Source organism: Rhyacophila brunnea, unplaced genomic scaffold (assembly GCF_057557595.1).
Source record: "Rhyacophila brunnea isolate RB1 unplaced genomic scaffold, BYU_Rbru_1.0 scaffold_11, whole genome shotgun sequence".
Lineage (NCBI taxonomy): Eukaryota > Metazoa > Arthropoda > Insecta > Trichoptera > Rhyacophilidae > Rhyacophila > Rhyacophila brunnea.
The window spans coordinates 33763424-33786413 of NW_028232763.1; the positions used below are offsets into that span (position 1 = coordinate 33763424).

Sequence of the window (22990 nt, forward strand, 5' to 3'; positions counted from 1 at the left end):
CTAATCCATTAATATGCTAAAACTGAAATCATTCACGATGTTGGAAAATGCAAAATATTTAAACCTGCCAGAAGAGTGATGATAGTTTATAAAATTGTCATTATTAAGTCTTTATCGGTCCGTATAAGAGCGTTACATAAATTTGTAAACGCATTTGCTTGGCTGGGAACCCCACGTTGAGATGCAATGAATTAGCCAAAAATAAACCAGTTCTCGACGGCAGGGTTATTCAATTAATAGACATGAACGCATTGATGCGTCTTGCGACCATTTTCAATTATTATCCTATTTCTTTTACTATTACTCCATGGTTATTCATAATATTTTTATTCATCACATTTCCACAAATTATTATTGGTAAACATCCATATTTGATGACGTAAAAGAAGCACGTCATGTCGTAAAATTTAAACAATTAAAATATTAGGATTAAATAAAATATAAAATCGTTTATCATTATGGAAATATAAAAGAGTCATACCTATTTTGATAGATGTCGTAGATTTTTACTTATTATTTATTATTTTAGAATTATTTTTTTGTGATTTTTTCCGTTTCAGATCAGTTCTTATATGATCCAACAAAATTTTTCCGGCCAAAGAAATTCCGTTCAGAATAAAATCCGTGGCTCTTTTACATAGAAATCAATTCCATATTTTGTCGTTTGCGGTCGACGGCTTAGCCTGTGACAATTTATCGATAATCTCGTTGAATGAGAATTCTCTAAATTTCGGAAAAATAATTTCTCAACAATTCTCGAGACAAGATTTCTCAATTACAACATCTACCTGGGACGCTCTCAGCATAACTGACGGGTGCCAAATGTTCACCACGCCTCGGTATACGCCCGCATAACGGATGTGTAGCCATGACGGGTTGGTGGAGAAAAAGCATGTTTTGTTATAATATGTAAGTTCACGTGCTTATATTGTGTTAATACTACCTATTTCTATAAATCAATTGTGATAAAATAATACTACGTTAATGTCCAGGAACATACTTTGGAAACTAAATAATAGTATAGTGGTTCAACTGAATATTTAACTAAATGCTTTATTCAGCAAGTTTCATAAAAATAACTCCCGACGACAACAATATTAAAAGTGTAAATCAGATTTTAAAATGTAGAACTTTTCATATAAATATGAAGTCTAGATAGGGCATCTCTACAAACAAGAAGAATATAATTGGATTAGAATAAAAATTGAGCAAACGTCCTAATCTTCCGTAAGTTCAACGCCTCTGGCGCGAAGCATTGAACCCTAAGGTGCACTAACTGGGGGGCGCCAGTATTTTTTTTTTTAAATTATGTAATAAATTTTAAGTGTTATTTTATTGCGAATGGCAAATATAAAAGTAAACCTGTATAAAAAGGTATTATGATCCGTAGTTCCGTCTGATAGCAAAGCGTAGACAACTTCTGTGAACAGCTATAATGTTAGAATGTGGGAAAACAGAACAGATTCTTGATCCTTTGAAAATAACATTATGAAGAAGATTTTTGGAAATGCGAAGGAAGGAATCCTGGAAAAAAAGAAATCGTGCAGTGTAATAATTATGACTGACAATCATATCAGTGACTAATATGGCAAAGTAGTTCTCGCGATTAGAAAAGTTGATATTTTTTAAATTACAATTTTCCGTATTTAAAAAAAATATTATGAAAAGTTCTGTTATTACACAGTGATTTTATAAGGAGTTTTGTATTGAGTAGGTACCGTGTCATTATAATCACTTTATTTTTTTAATGGCAAGAATATAAGTATTTTGTGTAAGTAGTAGGTATTTGTACTTATGATATTTTATTCTTTAGTATTTCATAAGGTTTTGGAGGTAAATTTCGTAACAAATTATGTTATCCACACAGAGTTCCGAAAGCCCGTCGATTTTTTTCTAGTATTGGGCAGTTTTTGATGATATGCCACACTGTTTGAGACGTGTTTCCGTCACATGGACAGCAGTCATCGTCCCTCAGTTCAAATCTTTTTATATAAGCACTCAGTCAGTGTCATGTGATGTTTTACGTTTTATGTTACTGGCAAGAATGGTGGCGGGGATTATGGTAGGAATTCGTTTCGTAAATAATTAAAACATTTTCTTAATTGACATACAATCGTAGATTATAAACATAGGCACCACATAAAGGATTGAAAATATGCAAACTTTTCATGAAATGTCAAAATTACATTTCAGTATTCTATATTTATGCAGTATTTCTATTAAGTACATTTTTTTTTGATCGTTTAAGCTAGTCAAATCAAGTTTATATGATTTAACAGAAAATTTAAAAACGTTGTATATAAAAAGTTCTTTTTATCTTGTAATTATTTATTTTTACATACTATTATATTTAAACACAAATTAAAAAAAAAACATACGAATAAAGATATAAAAAAAAATAGTAGATATTCCAGGCATTCCATTAGGTAACTCAGGTATAATCTATGCAGCTGCATCGGATTAAACACGTATTATCGGCATTTTTTTTTTAGTACTAAGTGTTAAAAGCTGATGATTTAAAGTTTGTACTCTACTGGATTAAATCTCAAATTACACTGATTGTGTATCGTACGTATGTAAATTTCTATCGATACGCAATTCGTAAAACCAAAAAGCACTTGTGTTACATTATATTTTTGTATTTTTTGCGGGCGGTTTTGTCTAGGCTGATTTGTCCGGGCGGTATTGACGAGCACTGGTACGAGCGGATTTAGTTTGGGCGGCAATGTCCGGGCGGTTTTGTCGGGTGTCGTGTACGACAATTCTTGGTGACAGTACAAGTACAGTCGAATATTTCCGATGCAGCCCAAACCTACACGAAGCTCAGTTCTTTAAATAAACATTGAATATAAGTGTATCATAATTAAATTTGCTTTCACGTCCGAGAATTAAGAAGAGATCATATTCATCAAAAAAGAACTAAGTACCTACCTACTTTAGAAAGATTAAAATATATAATATGACCTACTGAGGGCCATATGTACAAGAGTAAGCTAAGATCCTTGGAATACGTTACCCACTAAGCCGGCTAAGTGGAGTAAACATCAGCGACTAGTGACAACTTACTTTCAATGCTAGAGTCGTGGGTTTGAATCCGTACTCCTGGGGAGTAGGTATTTACTACCGCGTAAGCCGTAAAGCGAGGGCGTGTATAAACATACGCTTGTAACTAATGATTTCTGTAATATTGTCGTGGGTGGAAATAACTTCTCCATTCATGGGCGAACATCACCACTTGAGACATTCGAACAACATAATATTGTAATGTCATTCTTAAAATGTTGACAAGTAGCACGATGCCTTGTCATTTTAATTTATAATAATTTATAGTCATCAGCGCAGGGACGGATCTAAAAGAAATGACAGGTGGACATACATCGGAATACGTTTATTACCATCCCCCTTCTTAAAAAAACAATACATGATTACTTTGGTCGCGACAAGTATCATTAACATAATACTGTAGGTATATTAGGGCTACAGGCAAAACTCGCTTAGTGTTGTGGAAAGGAAAAAGGGCGTAATCCACACAAATCAAATTTTACAGGAGGCACAAAAACGTTTTTGTTATGGTTTTCGGTCAAAGATAAAATACAACATAGGCATCACCTTAAAATGCATGCTAATTATTAATAATTTGATTTTTGTATTACTAATCTGATATTAATTTTATTGTCGAGTTAATTAAAAAAAAAAACAGGAATGATGGTTAAGTCGTTTATCCCATGTCACTTCCTTCTCTTTTTTTAATTGTTAGCTAAATTTAGATAATAAATCGGAATTTGCAGCTTACATCCTTTGAACACAACGTGTATTTAGTCGTCTACAATGTTATTGTGCAATAAAACCTATTTTGAAAAAAACTGAGGGTTTCGCCCTTTTTCCTTTCTAAAGTCGGTTTGCATAAGATAAAAATCTTCTCTGTCCGTATGGACGTAGACGACAAACTAAAGATGGATATCTGCGAATGTAATTAACTCAGTTGAAAATTGGAATTACCCAAAATTGTAAACATAATAAGTAATAACATTACGTTTGGTATAAAGTGGTCAATCAATATTCAAGTATTATTTTTTGGTGTCATAATGGTTATTAATTTTCTCCAATATTGCGGACAGCAATGGCAAATATAAATGGACGCTTCAACCTCATACACCATATTACTACTTTCATCTGCCACCTATCAAGATGAAAATGGTTGCAAAACGCTATATAGATAAAATGTAAAAAATATTAAATGTATATGTATTTTATCAGCAGAATCACGACAACCAAAAAATAAAATTATTATAGGCAGTTATCACTAATATAGTCATTATCATCATCTTCCTCTGCACTTTTCAGCGACGTACATCCACCGAACTTGTGAAGGCATTTTTCCATCGGTTGTCCAAGTCATGTGTCAAGTACGTATGTTGTTGTTTAAATATTAAATTGAAAATAAATCTCAATAAATAGATAGGTATGTGATATATATTTTATGCGTATTTTATGATACAATTTAAACCCACTACAATATAAATAATAACTTCGTTAATCAATATTTCATTATGTAATCCACTTTATCACCAACGCGTTAATATTTTGACAGCAACGTGGAAGTAAATTGAATAAAAGTTATTAAAAATTATTGATGATTGACAAAAATTGTGAAATTTTGGGTTGGGCAAAAATGAAGAAATATGTTTATTTTTTTTAATGTTAATAGTATACAAGCCCTATAGATAATTTAATGCGTGTATTTTTTTGGTCGGTGCAACCAACCTTACACAACAGTTGACACTATTTGATCAAGATCTTTCGTAAAATTTTGAGTATGCACACAACTGAGTCGTTTTTTAATGAATGATAATTTTATTATTGTCTACTTCTACTAGGTAGGTACAATTAGGTATCTAATATTGTTCACTGTGTAGTAGGTAAGGCTGTCATATCGAAAGAAAATTCTCTATATAACATCTACTAAGAATTAGAGAATTTCCAGCATTAGTAGTTTTAGATACATGGAGGTCTGTGGCACTGCCAAGTTTGGAGGCACCCTTATAAAAATTGTGTCCATGCGATAAACCGCCATTACAATATGTAATTATTACAGTGGGTATTACAATACAATAATATAATTATGCTGTCAGATTTTTTTAAACTAAGATGTCGATGTTACCTAATTTATAACGAAGCAACAACTTCGTTTACTTCGTGGAAAACGGCCATTACTTTAATAAGTTGTAATATTTGTATTTGTTCCTTCATTATTCGCCGCCCTTTATTATGTAACGCATGACCTGCATATCGCTACGGGACGTCACTGCATAAGGTGGTCCTAAATTTTATGGAAATTTCATTAGGCCGGTAATTCAGTGAAACGGCAAATAATTTTCAACTAGGTGCGACGAAATTGCGGACTGGCTGGCAATCGGAGAGCGAAAGTCGAGCTGTGAATACGTCAATTTGTTTTGTGATGGCGACGGGGGAATTAATTCTTAAATCGTGTAAAGATAACTAAAAAACGTTACCCATTTACTTGAAAAAGAAAAAATGTCAATGAATATATATTATTATTATTATTATTATTAGTAATAGAACAATAAACATAACATTAAATGGACGCATGTTGACTTTTTATGACAAACTATGTTTTGTTCTGCACGCGTCATTTGCACAATCTTCGCGTCGCGTAGTCACGATCGTTTTAGAGTTTAGAATATACCCCAGCTGAAGTATAGCCAACCGTGACCCAATAGCAGTGGCGAAGGGTGGAGGTAGGCTGTTAAGATCCGCCATAAACAGTGCACATTAAACTTTTTCAGACATAGATATTTGTTTTCGTTGAAATAAGACTACAATTTATAGATAATGTTGGTTAGTTTTTAAAATTCAATTAAACCCTGAGAAACCAAGCCATAATAGATAATAGTCAAAAAATACATGTATATCTATAAAATATCTAAAATTATGCAATTAAATCATACATAACTTTAAATATTTTATAAATAGAATAATATTTTATATATATTATAGTTTGGTTTAGGCAGGGCTTAATGAATTTAAAAAAAATAACCAAGAATATGTGCAATATGTATTTTTAATCCAACAAAAACAAATAACTATGAATGAAAAAGTGTGCACAATTTTGTCGTATTGCCCAAATTAGACTAAAACTATTATGGTTTCGTTTAGGCAGGGTTTAGTTGATTTTTAAAAACTAACTAACACCATCTGTAAATTGTAGTCTTAGTTCAATAAAAACAAATACATATGCCTAAAAAAGTTTAGTGTGCACTATTTATAGCGAATCTTAACAGCCTACCTCCACCCTTCGCCACTGCCCAATAGGTATCATCATTTTCAATATTCTTCGCCGTAAAAACAATTATCGAACCAGTAGCGGCACGTAAGTTTAAATATTTTCAATTTCATAACCCTCGCCCCATCACAATAAATTCACAAAAAACTATTTTTCTCACATCGTGCATACAAACATTGTTATCGCACTTTTGTTGCGAACAAGAAGAAATGTTCAGTCACGACATTATTAAAACGCTATCACTATGATAACAATTACAGCGCTACAATATGGCGGCTGGGCCGATAAAAAGGTTTCGTAAATAAGAAAAACACTATTTTCCTGAGTAGGGCATAGATTAGAAAACAGTTGAAGGTATAACGTAGAAATTAACCCCGAAGAAAGGTGCAGGCATTGTACCCACAGTGTTCTAATTAACTTTTACATCAGGGTCCAGATTTTAATCAAAACCGAACCGAAAACTAGCGCTGAACCGTCATTATTTAAAAAAAAAAAAAAAAAAGGTTTCCTAAATGGAAAACATTCCAAAATCCTATACTCAGTATTGCCAACTCTCGTCGATAAAAATATGCAAGGTCGAGTAAGAAAATAATCAGACAAAACACATCTTTTCGACCTTCGTTGCGCTAAATCTGATCCGGTTTAAGCGAAAGTCGCGTCTATCATCCATCCTGAACTTGTCATCATCATCCATCATCACAAACCGTGAGAGTGACATTCCGAACTGTCCGTTTACCAGTGCGTGAGTGCGTGAACACCAAACCGGCTCCAGCGCGCGTCAGCCACAAACATAAAAGGTCAGTGTCTGGCATCCTGTGTAACCCGCCCCTAGATCCGTAATCCCTCACCAGAATCTTCAAATTACAGTCCACTACTAAAAGCGCCACCATATTATTATATCGCTGATTCGCATCATATTTGAAGTTGGTCATGCCTGATATATACGATTCAAATTTAATGTGTAGGTAGGTATCACAAATGCTTTTAAAAATACTAGACATGTTCAGAATACGAAATAATGCTTCTATGAGAGTCAGTGAACAATAATTAATTAGTTAATAAGACGGTTGTATGTTAATCTGGCAACTTAGTTTGGATAACTTCACACACTGCTAACAATAGTACCTATGTGATGATTTAATAAGCCGTTTGAGTAAAACTTTTCGTCTGGGAAAAATGAGCTAATTTTTGAGATGTACGTTCCAGTTCAAACGAAGGTTATTGTTATTTTATGTAAATAACTGCCTACAGAACGGAGTTCACAAAAATTTTAATAAACTCGGACAATTTACATGAATACGATCTTTTCATAGCTAAGCTAGAACAATATTATAGTAATCTTTCGTAAAGCAGGTTTCGTAATTCGTTGCTTGAGTTTTTTGAAGAAAAAACGTTAAAATTCCCAACTGAGTTTGTTATTAAGAATTCATTCTCCGAAATAAATTGTTTCGCAGCTCAGATTAAGTTAAATAAACAGATGTAGTCTTTTTATAAGACATATAAAAACGCCACTAACTAGTTTGCCATAATATTCTTCTTCTTATTGTACCATATCCTAGCGGAGGTCGGCTACCCAGGTACCTCCGCTACCACAAACAGTTCAGTGGAGCTGCACTTGTACCAATGCCTGGTAATACCAATGCATTACTCAAGCCACAAAATGCGGTGCCGTCCTCTTACCTTTGATTTTCCTTGAATGACAAGTTGGGGAATGCTATACTTTTGTCCTCTCATAATGTGGCTGAGGTACTGTAGTTTCCTGGTTTTGATACTACGCAGAACTTCTCGGTCCTTTCACATTCAATGAAGAACTTCAACATTTGTGATTCGGTCAGTCGAAGGAATTTTGAGGATGCGTCTATAGGTACAGCCTCATCTAGAAAGCTTCAACTCTCAGTGACATCTCTTGGTTTAGCGCCCATACTTCCATGATAATATTAGAGAATAGTAAATGTCGAACACGTCTAAAACGTCATGGTGCTTTTTTTCATAGCTGACAATAGTTCTACAGACAACTTTGCTAGTCGTACAGTTATCTTTTTTCAATCGATCTATACTTCATACTTGTAGTAGAGGGTAGATAGAGGGACCACTGCATACATAAATTTGCTACATTATACTGTATGATAACAACTTTTCAAATTTAGAATATGATGTTGACCCAAGACCAAGGGGCTGGAGCCTTTTAGTCAATGGTTATACAATCGAAACTCTGAAATATGATGAAAGTCCAAGGTAGTCTGCCGTTGCTTCCTTAAAGATTACCCAAGTAAATGTAATTAAATAAACTCTTTCTGTTACTTTTTTTAGTTGTCCTGTGTATTTTGACTTTAGAAGTCTTTGGCTTTTCATGATATTTCTCCACCCTTCTCACCTATCCAGCTATCCGTCTATCCAAAATAGAGACTGTGGCTATACCAAATAGTACACTTTTCTAATATCTATCTACATTGCCAAGAGTTATGTACAGAGGGAGTTAGATCCCTAAAGCGGTGTCCACATTGGCAACAAGTTGCTGGCAACCTCATTAAATTTCACGATAATTATCATAATTAATATGACCATAAATTATTTTAATCGAAATTTAATGAGGTTGCCAGCAACATGACGCAACTGATTCGTGAGAAATTAAGGAGGCCTCCTAAGAGTTAAAACCTGCCTCTCCTATAAAATGAATAGATACATAGAAGGTTTTGATTAAATATATCTTCATTATTTTAATTCAAATATTTCCGTTCTATTCGATTGAACATATAAAGTCGTGAAAACTATTTTTCGAATAGGTACTAAATTGGCAAGTATCTGTTGTAAGTATGTACTTAAATATGTACATTATTATTTGTAAGAAAGGAGACTGTTTCAATTAAACTATGTTCGTAAGTTTAGTATATAATTTATACAAAATAAAAATTGTTTAAATGCATGAATTCAATTAGAAAATTAAAATTCTTTTTTATCGTAGAGGGCCTCAAAATCGTAGGGCCTCTACGTCACTAAACGCGCTACCGGTTATGTAAGAACATCGAAGATTGTTTTTCCGACACTCAAAAATAATATACAACGGCGTATCAATCAAAATCTTGTTATTTTGGTAGTAGGTACTTCATGTTATCCTCCCCAGCTCTTCAGCTATACATCTTTAATAATAATAATAATACTAGGGTAATAAAATATTTTGAATAAGTTCTTTGTTTTATTTTTTTGTATGAGTGGCCCACCTAAGCTCAGTAATATTTTTTTTGGCCCACCAAACGATTTGGGTTGGACACCCCTGATCTATCTTTTCGAATATAATAGACGCAATTAAGTTCCCATATTAATTGAATACTATATATATATAATATAGATAAAGGGTAACTAACACAAACGACGGTTGTTATGTTAATTGTATGGGATAAATTTTATATCTTTAATTATTATCTTCTTCTTTGATTATCCACTCCACTCTGCACTGGTCCTTGATCTTGTTTCATCTTACGGATTACAGTAATTCCTAGCGACATAAGGGAAGAAATACAAGTAACTGGTGGAAAAACTTACGGTTTGCATTGTGTTTCGCCACAGTGGTCTTGGGTGGAGTTGGCCCGCTGATGCTGACGTCGCTTTGTGAGCTGTGAGGACTGCTCCGACCACTTCCAGCCAGCATATTGATCTCCGGAAGCCTGCTTCTTACACGCCGGCTAGATAACAAAAGAATATTTTAATATAAGGCACTAAAAATAATTTATTTAGTAAGTATATAATGAGGATTGATTACCTGACCCTATAATATCCGAGTGTACAAATTATATTGACGTCACATTATTGTATAAAGTTCGTATTATCTTATTTTGTTTTATCATCACAAATGCAAATAATATTTTGTTAAACGTAGATTTAAATTAATTAAACTTTACTGTTTGACAGTACACTGCAATACGAAGTGTACCTACACCAATATTGCTACTGACTAAATTGCCAACAAAAACTACAGCATTCAATATTTTATATTACAACACTTGATAACAATTCCAGCGCATATATTATATACACAAGACTACTGTCGCCGCCGCTATCGGCAGCTATCGAATGTAGTTTTATATATAAGTATTAGCACTTATTGTATCAATTACAAAAAGTTAGTTGTAATTGTTACAATAAGTGCTATGTTTTAACAGCACCTCTATTAGGTGTGCTAAATTTTAGAGTGAGATAGAAAGTTTTGACTGTTTAGACGGCTAGCTTATTCTAATTGTTACAATAAGTGCTGATACTTCGATACAAAAAACGAAAAACTACCCCCGATAGTTACCGATAGCGGCCTATAGCAGTCTTGTGTATAGAATAGATGCGCTTGTGTATGTCATACTATATATTTTCATGATTTTTTGCGTCTATCTGTTTAGGTTAAGATGATTATATATTATGTAGGTATATACTTTACAATTTCGCATACAATTTGAGCATAAAAGTAAAATAGACTACATTCTAAGTCTGCCTAAGGGCGTCATTTTTCCCAGGGGCGTCGCTGGGATACATCCCTCGAACATCTTTGGAATGGCGCGATTTTTAAAATATTTCAAATTCAATTTCCTATCACTCGGTCATTAAACAAAATTTATTCTATTTAAAAAGAATTCCTAAGAAGTAGTTATTTATTGATACTAATGTTATGTACGAATGTAGTTCCTTGGCAATGGCGACGGCAAAACACGTCAATGTTCGTGAGATTATTCGTCTAATGACATTTTCATTATACTCGACTTTCGTTTGCTTTCAAGGAAACCGACAAAGTTGAAACTGCTTATTATGAAACATTAAAAATGCACACAAATGCAACCAATGCAGTAACTGTGCAATTAGTAATAATATATTCTTATATATTTTCCACTATGTGCAAACACTTGATGTCACTATGTTATTGAAATAGTTTTATTATATTTTAATTGAATACAAAAATAATTAGAATACAGGTAACATTCGTTCATCATGGCTCCGGCGAGATCGAATTAGTTATATTGCGAATGATTTTTAATAATATTTTTTATCTATTAGAACAAAATGAATGTTATTTTTTCGGTTTATTTCGATTGTATTAATTTTATTTTGTTACATATTTATTTTATATTAGTTTATTACCTCTATTACCATAAAATTGTTTACATATTATAAATTTTGTTTTTTAAAATCCCTCGTTGATCGGAAAAAATCGCTTATGGTGACCGTGTCCAAAACGTATTCATATATTGTTTTTTCTAATCTGTGTTTGATCCAGAGTACATACCTAATAATTTCTGGGAAAAATACACACGTTTGTGTTGTGACATTGTGTGTATGGTGTATTTTGCACTTCAGATACAACATACGTCATATTACTATATTGTAAAAATCCAATTTACATGTTGTTTTTTTTCAAAGTGTATTTGGACTTGATAGTTTGAGCAAGTGGCTAATATCGTTTTCTGTATAACCTCTACTCCATGGAGGCCTCTGGGATTCTTAGTATCGAAGATGGTAAAAAAATAATATTAAACAAAATGTAGTAGTTCTGTGCGAAATGGGTACATTTAGTAACCTGGGGTGGTGAAGGTCACCTGTTGAAGGAATGAAAGCTGTGGTAGGTAACTAAAAAAGCCCTAGGATACCCACTAGCCATACTTGCGGGCCTTGAATTTGATTTTTGTTTCAACTTCAGCATCCTACTGGTACAATTCACTGAATATAAAATATTATATTTTACTTTTTATAATAATATCTACCATTATACAACAAGCACTAAAATAGATAGTTTACTAAAATAAGTGATGCCCAACCGGGTCGAACTAGCGCCAAAAAAAATTAAGGCCTTTGCGACTGGGTCCATTGAGCGTAGAGTGCGAAAATTAAAAGTTGAAGTGTCATGACCGCTATCGTGGCGCTGCGATATATTAAGAAAGGATCGTCAGTATTGTAGTTCCACTTCAGTGTTGCCATGTCTACTGAAATTTCAGTAGATCTACTGAAATTTTTGTCAAGAAAAGAAGAAATTATGATACTTGTGATGAATAAAAGTCACTTTTACATGATTTTTTAAAAGACACTTTTGAGATTATGTCAATACGCTTTCACCAAACACAATCGTTGAATTTAATACATTTTTGTCAATCTACTGATATTTTGAAGAAAAAATCAAAAAATCTACTGAACTTTGAAAATTTTAGTTGGCAACACTGTTCTACTTGCTGCAGTCTATAATAACATCGCCATACTAGCGTATTCTTTGAAAACATTCATAAAATGAAGCAGACAATGCTAAGATATCAAGGACAAATCATATCAAACTACATATTACATTAAAACTTTGGTTTATCCCAAGACTGTTGAATGTGTTAGTATATTATTTAACAAACATAAATACAGTATATATATATGTGTAGAGTTGGGTTTCGGGAATTTCCCGATGGGAATTCTCGAGAAATTTACTGGATTTTCCATCCCGAATCTCGAGAATTGAAATTTTTAACATTTCGGGAAATCCCGGATCTAGAGAATCTTTTCTCGGGATTCGGGATTTCTTTATTATCAAATGTTATTTAAAAAAACGATTTTCTATATGAAAAAAGTGGACAGAAAACACAAAATTCAAGGACTGATAGGGGCATGTAACACAATTAAGCCAACGTCGAATCAAAATGAGCGCAATTTTTGCAACATCAGGGAATTTTGTGTCTCAAAAGCGTACGCGATTGTCAGACGCAGCGATTGACAGTCTGTGTTTTTTGAAATTCTATTTTAATAAGTAATGTTTTAAATTATTTTTGTTTTCCTACTTCTATTTTGTTTGTCTCCTTACATAAATAAAAAAAATCATATAGTTTTGGAATTTGTCTGTTTTTACACAGACTTTAGGATTTTTACAAGCTTTTTTTTAAATTTCCCGATTTCCCGATTTCTCGAGAATTCTCGAGAATTCTTTTCTGGAAATCCCGAATCTCCAGATTGAGATTTTCTCGGGAAATACCCAAATCTATCTATGTATATGTGAATCCTACATTCAATACTTAAGAGACAGATTGTTATGTTTTTTATTGTATTTTTTTCTTTGCAAATGTCTTTAGGATATTAAAATATATTTTTCTTAAGGTAGGCTTTTAAGAAATCGCATAGTAGGTACCTATAGTCTTCGCCACTGGTAACCTGGTATAATTAATCATACTTATTTATGCTTGATCCTCAAATTGAATACGTCTGTATTGTATTTACTCTTACGTGTTGAGGTATTAATTATTAAAAATGTAAAATATCGTAAATCATAATTACGTGACAGCAATACCAAAGATGGGTTTACATTGTATGGCAATCTATAGCGGTGATTGTAATTTAAATTAATTAATGTATTATTTTTGTACTGCAATTAAAATATATTCGCAATTTTATTCTGTAAAGATGTTGTTTATTTTGAAACAGATATGTTCCCAAGGTTTGCAAATCATTAATTAAATTGAAAATATGAAGCGTAGACAATAAAACGAACGTGCACTATAATAATTGCAATACATTGTCAAGGATTATCTTTTCAATTTTCATTATATACAATTAACATCTTTTATTTCAATAAAATATGTAGATCTTCTACTTCTTTGTGTGCAATTTGCATTTAAAAGAAGGTTGACTGTTATTGGTTTGCCACGCATCAGTTGAAGTAAGTACAGTCTGATGAAGGAGAAATTTCATAAGAAATAAATTGTTCTCCTTTATTTTAGAGTTTAGGCTATATATCAGTGGTTCTCATATGCGGCCACCAGAGGATTTTGCTGCGGCCACCAACATAATTTTCAGTGAATAATTTAATTAACTGGACTAACGTTAAATATGCGTTATTGGAAATGAGTCATGACCAAGTACTTAAAAACCATTTTAATAATACCACGGTTGAAAAATTTTGGTCGAACTTATACGTTGACCAAGAATCAAGTCAATTTAAAGAATTGGCAACAATTGCTTTATTAATATTGTCGATTTTTCCTACAACTGTATACTGTGAAAGATCATGCAGTGTAATTCACTTCATAAAAAACAAATATCGAAGCCAGTTGACAGATGACAGATGTAAACTTTGAAGCAGCCATTCGGCTCGCATTGGAAAAAATGAGTAGGTATTGAGGAATTATATTTGCATTTATTTTTAAATAAATAGATATGTACTAAAATGTTCAAATGTCTTTTATTAAATGGACTTGTCAATAAATAAATTGATCCATTTTTTTAGTAAACAAAGCTTTAATTTGTTCAATCACAACGTAAGTGAAATTTGGTGCGGCCACCTAACGTTTCCATAGAACTGTCAATGTCACAGTTAAATTGCATGTGAGAACCACTGTTATAATATATGGATATTATCCGTTGCTCTATCCCACTGACTTTTTCTTAAGGCCAGTTTACACAGATTTAGTACGAATCATTAGTACTCGCACTAATCAGCACTCAAAATAAGTTTACGAACCAGAGCGTTCAAAATCTTCTCAATATATTAACATAGTTATCAAACTGTATGTGTATTTTATAAAAATAAGTGTGCTAGTATTTGTTATATAGCTTAGACGGTGGCGATAATTTTACCGATTTCACGAACCGGAACGGCGTTCCAGTGCACACTGATCCAGTTCAAGCCCTGGAACTAATACCGACACGTATAAACAGGCCGCATACTATTAAGCATTTGTAAAAATGCAAATAGAAACCCACCCTATTTACTACCTAATAATTATTAGTACATACCCCCACTCTCACTCGCAACTTGTAGCAACATATTAACCTCCCAATGCCTGTCTAAGCTAGTGTTTAGTAATAAATAAAAATACGAGCAAGACTCGTCATTTTTTGTTGTATTTTCTATAGTGCTACTAATACACTTTTACATGTCAATCCATGTAAACTTTACTCAGCATTTTAAATAGCTTAGTGACTAGTGCGACTAGCAAGTACTAATGATTAGTACTAAGCCCGTATAAACAAGCCTTTAGGTATGCTTACATAATGTAGTTTAAAGTTTAGAAGACTTTCGCCATATATTTTTTCCGACTTACAAGCAGTGTAAACGGAAACTTTCTAAACTAAAGTACCACCTATCTTAGAAATTCAAATATTATAATTTATTTTTTATGTTATGTCGTGAACGAATGTTTTGATTTTATAATTAATCATGTTCAGTATTTAATGTCAAATAAATAAATTTTAAATCTTTAATGCAATTTTGAAGTAACTCTAAAAGTCTAAGCTAAATCACAGTTTATTAAACTACTGAAACTACTTCCACGTGCATCGTATAAAAATTATCAACACAATCATACTATTTTAATCTAAATACTAAAAGTATATTTTCTGGTGATTACCTTTTGAGTTTAGATGGTGGAGTCCTTGTCTTGGGTCCAGTGGCTTCTGATGTGTTTGAAGTATCCTCAAATGAGCCTCTCACTTTATCAGTGGACCTCGAAGACGTGACTTTCGACTTAATATCTTTCAAATGGCTTTTCGGCTTGGCTTCCGTTTTATTCGCAGAGATTTTATTCATCACCGCATCCCACCTTCCACCTTTCCTGGAAGCTTTTGGACTAGCTCGTTTCTCATCATTCTCAGGTGAAGGTTTTGCGGTGGACGTTGATAGCATCGTTTTCACTTTACTGGCAACATCTCTACGAGGCATTTTGTATTTCTTCAGAGCCATATTTTTCTCTTCTTTGTTCATTTTGTCGCTCGTGGCGTTCGATATATTCGAAGTTTCGCTTTTCGTTTTGGCTAGTTTGCATTCGGAAGTATTGATTTTTGCTTTCGTTGATTTTATAACGAGTTCTTCATTGCTGTCGTCGCCGGGTGATCGTAACGATGCTTCCATATCGGCAGCAATCACAGTTCCATTTAGAGAACCTTCAAATCCATCATAGAATACTCCAGAACTATTATTTTTCTGACTTAATTCTGAACGAATAGAAGGAGAAGACCCATCAGGAGATAAATCGTCTATTGCATTCAGCAAAAGAGGCGAACATCTCTGAGTCTCCATATCTGTAAACACCCCACTTGATTCCATACAGGAATCTTCATTATTTGAATTACCGTTTCTACTGACAAGAACTGGTGGATTTGAAGCTTTACCTCCACCATACAGGGCTCCATCAATTACTTGGGCCCGTCTATCCCCTCTGTGTACTTGTTCATCATGTCCATCAGCATCACTTTCTGTAAAGAAATCTGAATCAGTCATCGGATCCGGTCTCCTGTTTATAGGAATATTCTGCCAATGGTTTTGAAGATTATTATGCACAGCTCTGTGCCCTATCGTTGGGGATTGATCTGCACCTCTGCTGACAGGTCTTGACATCTCACCATCACCTTGGTAACCATCTAGACTAGTTATACTTGTGATGCTTGTTATAAAACTATTTGAAACTTTAGACGTTGCCGACTTTGTGGTATCAGTTTTCGTCTCAGAATCTGCGAGCGACTGCTCTTGGATTATCGAATTACAAAATTGGTTCGCAGACAGAGTCAACATATCTGTCCGCATATCAATAGGGTCTAGAGGTAGTTCCTCGGGCGAAGGTGTTTGGTCCATCCGATTTGCTGAATTCTGGTGAACGTTATCATATCTTCTGCTATCGAGAGGGAGATCCAGATTGACTGTAGTATCGACAACTGAACTTAGAGGATCCAATATGCTGCTGTGAACGGAAGGCAAGAGTTCATCTTCAATGGTTTGAGTGATGGTTGTTGAGCATATTTCTATATTGGATAAATTCTCTGCCGTACTCTGTTTGAAAGGACGCTGAACAAAATTATCATAATTATCGCAACTAATCGGTGCATCATCATCATAATCCATCAAATGGCACACTTCAGGTTCTGTATAAACTACAGTTTCATCTAAAACATTTACAGAAGTACAATTCTCGTTTTCGAGTGTAGCCTCTTTCAAATTACTATCATCTTCCGGGATTTCATCTTCTTTGTGAGTGCTGAGAAGTAATTTAATGGCATCTGGAGTTAATGACTTCAAATTTTCAGTTGATGGTGTCTGAGAGTTACTTGAAACAGTTTTTTCTGTTGTTTTAGAACTGTCGAGAAGATCATTTAAATCGTCCACAGACGGAGAACGGACGTTGTCTAAAAATGACATAGAGTCCATTTGATCGGGCGTTAAAATTCCTAAACTCTCATCAAATGAATTCTGCTTACTCATTTGATGAACTGAGTTATCAGAAACTGTCGGACTTGGAAGTTCAGTAGTCGTTCCAGATTTAGGACGACGATTTTCGATAGAAGGAGCCAATGTTTTTGGTAACTTGGCAGCCTTTTCAGAGGATTCTGAACATTTGTCTCTGTATGGTAATTCAGTCGGTGTATTTTGCTTACGCGTCGGGGGACCCAAAATGAACTTTTTTGGTCCACAATCTTCCCGACTTGTAATTTTGTCGACAAACGTGCATGGTTTTGGTGTATGCACACTTTTAACGTTTGTTTTCATTAATATTTCTTCTTCAAGAGGAGTGGAAGCGACTGCAGTTTTATCAAGACATAATACTTCAGGAGGTGTCTCACACTGTGAAGAACTAGTATCACTAGCTTTTGGCATACTCACAACAAGTGATCCATGACCCATCATGGGAGAATCGAAATTAATTGATTGAAATTCAATCATGCTTTCGGCTTCCAAAAGAGGTGCAGTGAAATCCGATGATGTTTGGTTGTTTTGCAGCAAATCTTGATTCAAGATGTGTGAAATTTGTTGGTCATATTGACTAAGCCTATGTTTTCCGTCGTTCGGTGTCGACGCAGCACCCACTGATGAAAATCTGTTCTTCGAACTGGGCAAGTCCATAGTAATGTCAGGATAGTTTTTCGGTTCCGTAATAATTTGAGTGGTGTCCAGCCCAACTAATAAACTATAAGGACCCGATTCTCCTTGTCGATCAGTTAAATCTTCGTCGATTAGACGTTTGGTAATATCTACTACGTTTGGTCTAAACAAATTATTGGTTGGCAAACTCGGCTTAGATCTAAGCGTTTGTAGTTTGTTTTTTAATTCTAATATTTTGGAATCTGTTACTACGCACGCTGTTTGGTTTTGAAGTTTTATTTGAGTTGCAGGCACTAATAGGCCGTGGCCCCTTTCGCAACTAAAATATTTAACGCCATTCAAGGAACCATCATGCAAGTCCTTTGACGATTTATCAGCTTCGATTCCACACCAGATATCATCATCCATTTGGACATGTCCGACGTATTTTAAAATGCCAGATATTATTCTCACAACTGATGATTTTAGATCAGGCAAAACTGCGTCAACTTTTGTTCCGATATGATCTCCCAGCTTTGAGAAATCGGTTTCCTTGTCGAATGTATCATTTCTCCCAAGTTTAAACAGGCGCTCTTTTTTATTCTCGCATTCATCTTCAACGTTGAATGTTTTTTCAGCTTTATCGACAGTAAATGTTTCTTCTTTAAAATCTGGTATAACATCAAATGTCCTTTCTCTGTTATCAGTCGAAATATCGAATGTTTTCTCGGCAATATCGTGTTTATTACACATTGTAAAAGGCTCAATCTTTTGAGGGACTATTTTCATTACGTTATTTTTAAGTGCCGCGTTGTTGACTTCCGATATTTCCGGGCTTTTGGTTCTTGGTTTTAGACCCGGTATTTTGAGCTTCGATGGAAGAAGTCGAGATCCGACAGATATTCCTGTCTGAAGGGTTCGCCTCACTGCACCTTTGGTGGCTCCGGGGGCTTGAACTCGGGTACCCATTGGAATTCGAGTGTCACCTGGCACCTGTAATCAAAGAAAATATAACATTACTATTTTGAGAAAATGAAAGACTTTATTATATTTTATATAGTGTATATATTATAAGTGTGTGCACTATTTTTTTCATTAATAATCCTACTAAATATCCACAAGAATAATAAATAATTTCAGTAAGTTGTTTCAAGGAACTCTCTCGTAAAAGAAATTCAGATGTTGGTTAGAATAGGCATTCAACTGACGATTTTAGATTGTCAAGGAAATAGTAAAATTAAATAAAAAATATTAAACCAAATTTAATAAAAGAAAATTGATGGAAGTAACTATATCTTCTAAAATACAACAAACGAAAAGAAGAATTGATAAATATATTATGTGTGTAATTTATTACAACCTAGTTAAGGAGTACAAATAAATATTTTTTTCTTTAGTCCAAAGTCTGTGTAACTTTATTTGAAAACAAGAAATAAAAAACCCATTAGAATATAAAACGACTACTTATTTCTCTAATGTGATTTTTTTTTTTATTTTAATTTAAAGAGAGATATGAAACCAGTGGAATATGAATGTAGTATGAATTTTTCCTTATGTGTAAATAAAGTACCTAAATCTATTAATATTGTATCTATACACTGTAGATATAACATTGTAATTTACTACTGTCACATTTTTTTTTGAAAACTTATTGCCATACTTAGTGTTGTATTTACTAGAATACCTTGAAGATACCTAATTAACAAAATCATAAACGAGCCAAAAAAGGTTTTTGGAAGAATGGCTACTAAGTAAAGGACCTACTAATTGTTGTATTGTTTGTTTTTATTTAATACTGAATAATAAATGTTCTACTTGTGATAGTAATGGCTCTAACAACTCCAATAAATACATAGTACACACCATTTCGGTATTTTTTAATTCAAAAATAAACAGTTTATAACTATTTAAATATAAAATTTTAAATTTAATTAAAAATAATATCGTTTCACCTTTTTTATCAATGTTTAATAGCATACAATATAAGTGAAACGGCAAATAATTTTCAACAGTAGGTGGGACGAAATTTTTCACTCGTCGCCAATATATTCTTAAATCGTGTAAAGATTACTAAAAAACGTTACCCATTTACTTGAAAAAGAAAACATGTCAATGAATATACCTACTATTATTATTACTAATATAACAATAACAACATTAAATGGACGCATGTTGAATTTTTATGATAAATTATATTTCGTTCGGCTCGTGTCATTTGCACAATCCGCGCATCGTCTAGTCACGATCTTTTTAGACCATGCCTCAACTGAAGTATACAATAAGTATATCCTTAAAAGAACAACCACCAACTATTTATAAGCGTCCTAACATAATCAATCCGTCGTCTCACGCGTGAAGTGGGGCAACTCCGTTGGGCGGAGCATGTCTCAAGAATAGAAGAAACCACACAAGAACCTCCTCTTCAATAAATCAAAAATGGAAAAAAGGTTGGGAAACCTAGGTGAAGTGAATATACTGTGTAAAAAGACACAGCATTCGTCAAGCAAAAGCGTTGGAGGCAGGGGCGCGTAACTGGTTTTAACTCTTCGAAACACCCTTATAAATCTTCAGACGAATCGGTTGCGTCATTTACATCAAAGAAAAGCACCACTGGGTGAAGGAGATTACAGCAGACAGACGGAAGTGATAGCGGTTCCTGGAGACAGTCAAAATCTGCATTAGGTTTTAATTCACCCATGGCAATTATTTGGAGGCTTTGACGTTTAAAAATGAAAACCACATATTATTGTGGCAGCGTTGGAGAGGTCAATAATTTCGATACGCAGACAAGAAGGTGGAGGGTGACTCAGAATGATAAAGTGGATTAAAAAACTATTCATGGCGATACAAGAAGTATTGGTACCACTATAATCGAGGAATTCTGTTGGAAATGAACAAACATAATCTAAATTTCCCCTTAAACTAAAAATTAATAAAAAGAATTGGTGAACTGGATCGTTTCATTCAAAACATCTCCATTATTTATTTATTTATTTATTTATTTATTTATTTTGAAATGGTATTGTTTCAGTTTTGATAAAATTATAATTGTTTTGTATATGTAACTGTTACATTATGTTATCTGTATGTATTCTATCTGTATTCTCTGTACCTCGGCCTCTAACTATCCTTCTGGTCGCCAGAAAGAAGACCTGGAAGTATTGAGAAACAAAGGTTTTTTGGCTGATTCTGGCTCACTTTTCCCCCTGATTACGAGGCTGTATAGATAACGGTTAATTAAATATTAACCAAAAACCAGTCTTGGTCGCCATTTCTCCAAGATGGCGGCATTTGCTCAAAGGTGCCAATATGGCGTCCGGCATATTCGTTCAGTGGAATATAACTGAGTCAGAATCAGGCATTAATTAAAATTTGTCCTTTAATATTTCCAGGTCACGATACAACTGTATAGGCTGGCGACAAGACAATATAGATAGACCGATCCATGCATAACGTTAGATTTAGCGAATGTTGAGCTACTCGTGATTCGCCTAATGTGCCCTAGCATAATGGTTAAGAATCGCATCCATAATCTATCGATTATCTACGTATCTAAATGCATATCTCAAAAACAATAATTAAGATATATGATTACTGATAAGACTAAAATATTTAAATTCCTGCATCTCATCATTGGAATACCCACACAAAATTCACCTGACAGGAAGATAGGTAATAATATTAATGTTTCAGTAGGTTGTGTATATCAACACATATATGGAATAACACGTTTCCAAACCGGTCACGATAAACTCCACAAAAGGCAATCATTCTCTTTATTTTATTATAATGTATTATTATTTTCTACATTCGTTGTTAATGCAAAAACAATCGGTATTATATTTCATATAAACCGGTCCTACTTAACATAGAAAAACGTATTATAGATAGATACAGATTGTGTCTAGGTTTGCATAAACATTATAGTTACTTATGTACTGGGTGTTCTTTAAAATAATATGTCAATATGATAATATAACGCCTAATGATTCTGTAAAAAAGTTCAACAATCATTTTCAAGGCTATGGCCGCCGCATCATATTGTGCAATGTGTGCGACAGAATCAAGGGACGGCCCAGACCATGGCCCCCACATCCTGAACCGGGCCCCCATGCTAGGATCTTTGGCGGGCCCCCCTACCTATCTCTAAGGATAAAGGCAGTGTGATGCTCTACAGTAGCGTTTTCCAAATGGTGCACGCGATATAATAAAATTAATGTGTATATTTTATTGTTTTTTGTTGTATATTTTAATACATCCATTTGAATTAAGGAGTTGTCGAGTGTCGATACACAATTAAAATTTTCATCGTACAACCATATAATTTTATGTAATAAAATTATTGAAGGAAAATAATGCGCAGGCGACTTTTTTTACTATTGAAGCAAATTTGTGTTGTGTGTTTATCTCACTTATCTGGTCGACTGGCTTCGCCGGGCCCCTCATGAGCCCGGGCCCCCAGGCTAGAGCCCTGTCAGCCCCCCCCTTGTGGGGGCCATGGCCCAGACTATTGTCGAACAAGAACTTCTTGTCCACGTGTTAAAACTGTGAACTAACAATCCCCTCCAGTGCAACTAATCGTTTTCAAATGAGAAAAGCCTTTAAATTTATCATTTCATTTTACGTTCTTGTTGTGTACGGATCTATCAATTTATGTAATTTGAAGCTTTTTGTAATAAAAACATATTGTCTAAAACGATCATTAGTGATGTTAGAATTATTATTAGTAAACTTTCGTTTTAATGCGAAGAAGAAAATGAGTCGCATCTAAAAAGAGAGCCGATACATTATGTTAACACGTCTGCCGTGCGCGCGTTGCCGCCATGACAGGTACGTCACTGAGAAGTCTTCCGTATGCGGTTACAACGACTTGTTATCGCCGATGTTTTGTTGTC

General features: G+C 33.9%; 1 protein-coding gene across 1 annotated transcript in view; it reads right to left on the minus strand.

The window, feature by feature from the left end:
• The window catches only part of LOC147078637 (uncharacterized), a 337516-nt gene that overhangs the window by 273677 nt on the left and 40849 nt on the right, over positions 1-22990 (minus strand). The window contains exons 2-3 of the mRNA XM_085960322.1: positions 15655-19088; positions 9845-9984 (exon numbers count right to left, since the gene is read on the minus strand). Of these exons, the coding sequence (XP_085816448.1) occupies positions 9845-9984; positions 15655-19088 (3574 nt within the window). The remainder of the gene's footprint in view (positions 1-9844; positions 9985-15654; positions 19089-22990) is intronic.